The 9,096-nt window shown below is 32.6% G+C and overlaps 1 protein-coding gene across 1 annotated transcript in view; it reads left to right on the plus strand.

Annotated features, from left to right (window-relative positions):
* The first annotated feature begins 4,493 nt into the window (after window positions 1-4,493).
* Window positions 4,494-9,096, plus strand: part of LOC116848869 — a 29,566-nt gene continuing 24,963 nt past the window's right edge. The window contains exons 1-11 of the mRNA XM_032825429.1: window positions 4,494-4,657; window positions 4,982-5,168; window positions 5,612-5,740; window positions 5,813-5,957; window positions 6,020-6,141; window positions 6,642-6,817; window positions 6,919-7,291; window positions 7,361-7,488; window positions 7,587-7,731; window positions 7,820-7,954; window positions 8,050-8,211. Coding sequence (XP_032681320.1) covers window positions 4,602-4,657; window positions 4,982-5,168; window positions 5,612-5,740; window positions 5,813-5,957; window positions 6,020-6,141; window positions 6,642-6,817; window positions 6,919-7,291; window positions 7,361-7,488; window positions 7,587-7,731; window positions 7,820-7,954; window positions 8,050-8,211 — 1,758 coding nt within the window. The 5' untranslated portion in view covers window positions 4,494-4,601. The remainder of the gene's footprint in view (window positions 4,658-4,981; window positions 5,169-5,611; window positions 5,741-5,812; window positions 5,958-6,019; window positions 6,142-6,641; window positions 6,818-6,918; window positions 7,292-7,360; window positions 7,489-7,586; window positions 7,732-7,819; window positions 7,955-8,049; window positions 8,212-9,096) is intronic.

The raw sequence follows: 9,096 nt of genomic DNA on the forward strand, positions 1-9,096 counted from the left end.
ATTGAAAATTGTTGCAAAGAGCTCTAGAACTTTTCAAGAGAGTATCAGAACTGCAAAAAAAATGTCACATTTTTGAATATGGTGTGCCAAGACTTGGCACACCATATTTAAAAATGTGACATTTTTTTTAAAGTTTTGATACTTTCTTGAAAAGTTCTAGAGCTCTTTGCAAAAATTTTATATAATTCCGACCATTAAATACAAAAATACAGACTTTTAAAAAAAGGTATGCTAAGTTCTCGAAGCGCCCTTAATCAGTAAAATCAACTATTTCTTTAGAACTATTGTTATATGTATATAGAACTTTTGAAATATGAGTGGAATATTTCAGGAATATCTGTGATTACTGGAGTATTTACTGGATATCTTGTTGCCGATCACTTACATTATCAACTTGTTGACTTATAATACTCGGAAAGAAAGCGAATTAAATCATGAGTTATATCATACTCGATCTCCAGGCAGCGTATCTATTACATACAAGAAAATCTAATGCCATTTTAGTTTGAATAAAACGGCGTCTATTGTAAAACGGGAAATTTCGATATCTAAAAAGAGTGTCGTGGTTCACTTGAGTGAAACGATTTTCAAACGAGATATCGTTATCCATTAAAATATAAATTAATCATCTATTAAGAAATTCCGTCACGGGCTCCATCTAATGCATTTATCTTCGCATACCATACAGTAAACTTTAATAATGTCTTTGTTTCACTTGTAGTTAGAATATTTTGGTTCAGGCACATCGTATGTACAGGGTGGCGTAAATGAAGCGAACTTGTTAAACATTTATAAAAATTTTATTTTCAAAATTTTAATTTATTTTGATATAAAATTATGAAGTCTAATTTACGAATATTTTTTTAAGCTATTTGTGAAATACTATTATAAATATTATTATAAAATATTATTATAATATTATAAAATACTATTATAATATTATATAATATTATTATAAATATTATTATAAAATGTTGCTATAATATTTCAGTGAATTAAATTTCTCACGTGTTAATACTATTAAATATTAGTTTTGGATAGTAAGGTAATTATATTTTGATAAATATTGAAATAATAATTTAATCACAACCTAGTAAGCAAATTAATAGCAGAGTACGCACAGATTGGCAGCAAATTTGATCAGAATTCCACACCAAAACTATAGCTATCTGTGTTCGTATTCAGTTCGTGTTTTGGCGTCAAAGTGTGCTGACAGGTAATAAGAACAGATTAGCAAAAACCGCGCAGATCCCGTTGCGCAGCAGAATCTATTCAGTTTCTGCTGCCAATCTGCTCAGATTGCTTGTCAACATTTTTGGCGGCAACATAATTAGATATAATAAATCCTATGTTGAATTTACTGCCTTTCTGTCATAAAAAATTTGTAGCAGGCTCTGTTCAGAATTCACTTACGCAGGTTTGATTATTTGAGAAGACGATTTTGGATTAACCAGGAAAACTTTATATTAATATACAGGTTTAAGATTTATTAAAAATCCCGGAAAGTAACATTTTAAAGTCATGATAACATCGCTACTACCTTTAGTAACATGATGGAAAATTTCTTAAATTTAATCTTGATATAATATTTTTATGCTATGTGTGTATGTATGTGGATTGAATATTGTATTACATTGTTGATTTTGAGAAGAATTCAGTCACGTTAAATACAACAGTAATATATATAGTGTTTACTATTGTATATTGCTGTTGTATAATATTTAATGTGATTAGGTTGCTATTTTCAAAATCAACAGTCATGATAAAAGATACGTAAATATGACGCGCTCGAACCAGAATATTCTAGTCGGAACGTGTTATTGCAGTTTCTTTCATAAAGTCGTTCAGCGAACACAACAGTTGTACAACCGTTCAGTAAAAGTTATTTATGATTGGCATATACTCGAATCGAAATTTCGACTCTACTTTCGACATAAACTTTCTAACATCTGTGTATTTTGAAGAATCAATATACATAGGAATTGAAGTCCTACTTAGCTCCTTTAAATGGCAGAAAACGCATAAAATGCCACTTGTAAAGATTCTATAGAGGAACATCTCTCGACAATGCTAGTAGGTCAACTAGAAAAAAGATTGATACAGACTTCAGAGTATCAAAGTAGGCGTTAAATGAAATATTGAAGTTGAAAGTAGGATCAAAATTTCAATTCGAGCAATTATATCCATTTTCTAAAAGTCGACCACTCAAACATTATATTCGCTAATGCAACTATAGAAAAAATTGACAAAGCCGCAAAACATAAAAATCTTCGTTGTAGCGAAAAGAAATAGATACCGCGTACCTAAAATTAAAATATATCCAGTAATTAAAATGTGTCTATCAAATTAGGTTTCTGCATTCTCGACGCGGCCATTTTGCTAATTAATAATAAAATAAATAAAATAAATCGTTAAAAACAAGAAAATGTATGTTCAAAATTTTTGTAAAATACGTTGAATTAAAAGAATTTCCATAAAATGACAATTGTGATTGATTTGGATCGAAAGTAACTTTACGTTCTTTGCTTACTGAGGGTAGATTTATTTTATATTTAATCAAACTCTAGAACCTCCTTAAAATATATCCAAAGGCAGCACTGCGGGATAAAACTAAGGATGTGCAATTTATGAAATTGTGTATCGCGATTCGATCTTTTTTAAGAATCACAATAAATATGACATATCGCATTACAATTTTGTATCGCAAATATGGTTTTGAATCGTGCACGATTTTTAATCATAAAAGAATTTGAGGTATGATAGGAATCTTAATGTTTAAATGTTAAATATATTAAAAATAAATAAATCAACTCTCTCTTCGCACTGCATCAAAATATACTTTGAAATGTCCACTATAAGAAAAACACAAGTTTTGTGAAAGAATCGCTAAATAAATATGAAAGCATAAGGAAGTTAAATGATATTATTTTAAAAACATTACTTAACTTTATTACGCTTTCTACGCGGGGTAAAATGGGAAACATTTTACAAAACTTGTTTATTTCCGAATTATTAATTTCTAAATGTTTTTTTTAAGTTACTTATTAAGACATGCAATATATAAAGATGTATTATTGTTTAATTAATTATAATTGTTTACTGGCAGAATTTTTCTCATAAAACAATAAAACTATCTTTTTGTTATCTTTTTATTAAAAATTAATAATAATCAATATTAAGTGTAGTAATCTTTGGTAATCTTTTGAAATATATATAAAAAATATATTAAAAGTCATATATAAAAAAAATAATATAACTTAATATTTTAAGGCTGTTACAATGGCATAATCCTATTATGCCTTTAAATGTGTAAGTTTGAATTAAATAGTATAAAATATTATAAATCGTCGCGCGATATTTACTTAATTAAAGTGACAAGTGATTTTGAATTGCAGGCACGATTTTGAATCGCAGACGCGATAAAACTTGCGATATATCACAAAATCGCACATCCCTAGGTAAAGTGAGAGAAGGAGCGAGCGAAGCGAGTCAAATAGCATCAGAGATGAAAAGAGAGTCCGACTAAAACTGTCTGCGCGCTAATCCGCTCGATGAATGTCGGGAATACGCGTGCGTGAATCGAGAGGAACGTTTTCGATCGGCCTTTCACTGTCGCGTCGGCCGCCGACTCGTTGACTCTCCTCTTGGCGCGCCGCGGCTCTCTCGAGGAGCGCATCCGCCTAACGAACCGGTCGTCCGCGCGCCGGTATGCCGTCTGGTATGACACCAGCACAATATATGAGGACACGTGTACGTTCCTTCGCTCTCGGCTCTCGTCTGGATGCATTTAGATGCACTCGGTGACGGTGATTGGACGTGGTATAACGCGGATTCCGGGCTTAGCCTTCGTAGAATCACGAAATTCTGAGACGTTAGATGCAATGAACACCAAGTATCAGTAACATAACGTTGATGTTATAATATCCCACACAATAATGTAACTGTCATATGTCATCGTGTGTTCATCAGATAGCACAGAGAATTAAAAAAAAAAAAATTCAAAAAGAATTCAGTCGTATGTCATCAATTCTGAGTTCATTTTCAGATGCAAAAAGAATTTTTCAGAGTTCAGTTCAGTGAAAAGAATTCTTTTTGCACCAAAAAATAAACTCAGAATTGGTGATATACGACTGAATTCTTTTTAAATTGCTATCTGGGTTATTAACAGTTACATTGTTGCGTGGGACATGCTTATGTTATGCATGTGTGTTACTGATACTCGGTGTTTACTGAAAAACGTTGCGTTTTGCACGCTCTGCATTTTTCAGAAGTTCCTAAATGCGTCTTGAATCTTCCGAGCGTCGTTCGGAAGTCGCCATGAATGCTTTGCAAACGTTATTCACAAGAAATGTCAAGTTTTGGACAAATAATGCTTGTATATTTATATGCTCTCGGGAGTTCATATTGTTCGGCGATAAGCGAGAATCGACTTTCGTCGATCTATTTGTGCTATTGATAGAATCGCTTTAAAGCGAATCGATTACACGCTGCGCATGCTCGAGAAATTCAAAATGGGTGTCACGTTCGTCACCTGTAAACTTCACGTAGCTGTCAAACATTGAATATCTTGAGTAATTTGTGATAAGTATTCGCTTACCAAAATGTCGGCGATGTTAACCGCCGACTGGTTTCCTCTAGGACGTGATATATATTTTCGGTAAATTTCCGAAGATTGTACCGCAATTCAGATTTTTTTTCTTTGTTCGGACTTGTCACTTAATGCCTTTAATCTTCTCCGAAAACTATCTGACTTTGCAGCACATAATTCCTTATCTATATTCCTAAAAAGTAATTTCTTTTCTGCTTAATTAAATAGCATTTCAAAATTTAAAGTTTAACTACAAACACGACTTTCTTTTCTCTCTCTCTATGGCAGCTAAGCTAGATGTACTGTTTCGGATTTTGTTATAAGGTTATGTTTACTATGTGCTATGTACCAGATGATAGGAAGAAATGGTGCTATATGTAATTTTTATTACAGCAAATTTGAGCTGTACCCGCTATCATTTCAACACGAAATTTCCAACAATAATTGGCTTGTAGCAGCCCCTTATGGGGGTTCTATTGCTGTTACGAGAAACCCCAAGAAATTTGTCAAGGTTCAAGGAGCTACTAAGCCTGTAATATTACTGTACACATCATCAGGGAAATTAACAGCCAAGCTGCAAGTAAGATTTCCTTGCTTTAGTATAGTGACACAGAAAGAGCTTGAATGATTTATGTAACATTAATGTGATAATAATGCAATAATTATATAAATTATTAAGCTCGTAGGCCTTTTCTTTTTTCCATTTGGTTGTATACCTATAACCTTGTTTGCATACTTTGTTACATAAAAATTGTTATTTTTGTAGATATATCAAATTATCAAAAGATAATAATTAAGATAATAATTAATAATTAAATTAGTAACAGATTTAAAAATATGATACCTCTTTTGCATATATACCAAATTATTAAGAGACAATAATTAAGACAATTATTAATAATAATTAATATTAACTTAATAAAAGATCTACAAATAAATAAAATAAAAGATCTACAAAATAAAAAATCTACAAAGATTAAATAAAAGATTTACAAATAAAATATTCTTTTTTCCTTCATCTAGTGGAGCAGCGGACAACTCATAGCATTGGGTTGGTCTCAGCAAGAAGAATTGTTGTGTGTGCAAGATGATGGCAATGTTCTCATATATGACATGTTTGGAACTTATCAACATACTTTTAGTATGGGAGATGTAAGCCACTTTACATGTAAATTGTTATCTTACTGAAATACTTCTCTCTATGTATGTATTTTTTTCTTCAAGGTAGCCAAAGACACCAAAGTTATCGATGCAAAGTTCTTCACAACTTCAAACAGCACAGGGATAGCTGTTTTGACATCCACTAATCGTATTTATTTAGTGAACAATGTGTCTGATCCCAAAGTTCGGCCAATTACAGATATGCCTAGTAAGTACGATGTGCTTATATATTTCTTGCATTGTCATTGTTATTGCAATTGTTACTTTCAGGATATGGTGGTCCGATTGATTGTTGGTGTATGATACATTGTGATAGGGAGACACAAGTAATTCTATCAAATAGAGAGGGGATATTCGTGATTTATCAATCTCATCAGAATGCATTTCCATTCGTAAGTATAGTGTCATGTGTTAGATTGGTGCAGAAGGTTTGTCATGTTTGTCAAATAAAATTAAGGATATAATTATATTCTTGAAGGATTAATAATTTTTACAAATTGAATGAGTAAAACAGATTCTGTATTACTTTAGACATCTAACGTGGATTTCCTGTTTTTCTCTTTTAATATTCAAACTTATTACAAGAATTCAGTAAAAAAACGGCAAATTTTTTGCATTAATTTAATAAATTATTTAAGTCATGAGAAAATGTAGATTGAAAAGATTATATGTAATGTCAACTTTATACTAATTGATTTTTAAAGTTGATATGGTATTGATTTTTAAAAACTTTCGAACTTTATAAATGTACTCGATCCATTTCAAGCGTAATATGTTTATTTCAACATATTTTGCAAGAATTTTGTGTATTTTCTCACCTCTGACGTCATCAATCGAGAGTTCTACAGCGAAGAGCTATAAGTTTTAATAATCTATTTTATTTTGCTTTCAGAGTAATCTTTTCAACAACAAGATCAACAACATACTGGCCATAGCTGTATCCGGCAATAATCGACACATCGCGCTTTATGCTGACACTGGATATTTGTACATCGGCTCGATAGACTTCCGAGAGAAGTACTGCGAATGCTTTACAAACGTGAATGAAACCTTAACTAATATAGCTTGGTTAGTGTAAACATAATTATATATAATTATTTTAAAGATATCAAGATATAAGTTTGAGAAATGAATGTAAAAATTACAGAACGCGTCACTCACGTTTGCAGGTGCGGTACGGAAGCCGTGGTGTGCAGCTGGAACACCACGATAATGGTAGTAGGTCGTACGGCTGAGACCATAGTGTACAATTACGACGGCCCAGTGCATCTGGTGACGGAGATCGATGGAGTACGCGTGTTATCCGCCTTCTCTCATGAAATGGTACAAAAAGTGCCGAACGTCGTGCAAAGGATATTTAGAATCAACTCGACGGATCCCGCCTCTTATCTTCTGGAAGCCTCTAAGCAGTTTCAGAGGAAAAGTCATAAGGCCGATAGTTATATCGATTTAGTAAAGGACAAATTGGACGCAGCGGTGAAAGCGTGTATCGATGGGGCGAGTCACGAATTCGATTTTGAAACGCAGAAACTTCTGATGAGGGTAAGTTTAATGGACTTGTGTGTTTATCAGAGTGTTAAGATTATGAATAATGATCATCGAGTTCGTCAGGCTGCTAAATTCGGGAAAGGATTCAGCAAATCGATAGACTCGGAATATTACGTTCAAATGTGTAGAACTCTGAGAGTCTTGAACGCGGTGAGGCATCCTGCTGTAGGAATTCCATTAACGTACACGCAGTATCCTTTTATATGTTTAGTTGCGATATTAGACATCCAAAGATTCTTCGTATTCTGTATTAAAGTGTTCTTCTAATTAGAGTCCTTATTGATGTTAGATACAATGTTTTGACAAATCAAGTGCTACTGGACAGGCTAGTAGCACGTAGACACTATTATTTAAGTATACTGATAGCACGGCATCTACAATTACCCGAGATTGACGGAGAAAGTAGAATATTGGCGCATTGGGCTTGCTACAAGGTAAACCAAATAGTATCTGAGACGAAGAATTAAGATTGCTTGAAATTCGTCAAAAATTAATATAGTTTTCTTTTGTTATATATTATAGGTAAAACAGACGCAATTGGACAAGGAACAATTAGCAGAGGAGATAGCTGATAAGTTAGGATACGCTCCCGGTGTTTCGTATAGTGAAATTGCGAAGAGAGCGGCTGATTGCGGTCAAAAGCAGCTGGCTATTAAGGTACAACTGTCTATTAATCCGCGTGAATATCAAACACTGTGACAACAAATTGCACTTTGTATCAATTTATACATTGGACAATCATCACTCTTTAGTTGATCGACTATGAACCACGTGCGCATCAACAAATACCTTTACTGATGGCGCTCGGCGAGGAACGAGTTGCCCTACATAAAGCTGTGGAAAGTGGCAACACAGATTTAGTCTACACTGTCATTCTTCGTCTTCGAGAAAGCACGACTCTCTGGGATTTTCAAGTAAGCGATAATATATTATTGTGACTGTACTCTCTATAATAGAGTACAGTCACAATAACTTTTATTAAGGTCTTTAATTAATTGTTTTACTTGTAATGCGCTCGTTTTGTAAACCTTGAGTTTTTTTATATTACTGAAGAGGGTTCATGATTGAGCCGAAACGTTTGATTATTTATATTGAGTATTCATGTTCAATAAATATTGCTCTATTTCCTAACACAAGGAAGGTTTTACCCATATGGTACATAGCACTATTAATCCTGTGCTTGAACTTGAATTAGTCCTTTTTTCCTATTATTTAATTGATATCATTATTATTGAGATAACTACAGTCTAGAGTACAGTCACTTACGATTACACGATCTTATATAACTGATTAAGAGAAAGAAAAATAAGAACTCAATAATAATGATATCAATTAAATAATAGGAAAAAAGGGCTAATTCAAGTTCAAGCACAGGATTAATAGTGCTATGTACCATATGGGTAAAACCTTCCTTGTATTAGGAAATAGAGCAATATTTATTGAACATGAATACTCAATATAAATAATCAAACGTTTCGGCTCAATCATGAACCCTCTTCAGTGATATAAAAAAACTCAAGGTTTACAAAACGAGCGCATTACAAGTAAAACAATTAATTAAAGACCTTAATAAAATGACATGAATGTTATTCGCAGTATTATAGACAAGACCGTTATCCGACTAATATTAAGAAATTCAAATTAATACTAGGAAGTAGCCATAACTATAAAAAAACCATAAAATAAAATAAAAATAGGTAAGAATAAAATATAATAAATAATTAAAACGGTCAATATAAATTATTTTTGTTGAGCTCAGCTAAAAGTGAAACGATCCTGTCAACGATAACATCGCCACG

This window comes from Odontomachus brunneus, unplaced genomic scaffold (assembly GCF_010583005.1).
Source record: "Odontomachus brunneus isolate Ranch 3 - 2012 unplaced genomic scaffold, Obru_v1 Obru_scaffold_101, whole genome shotgun sequence".
In the NCBI taxonomy this organism is placed as follows: Eukaryota; Metazoa; Arthropoda; class Insecta; order Hymenoptera; family Formicidae; genus Odontomachus; species Odontomachus brunneus.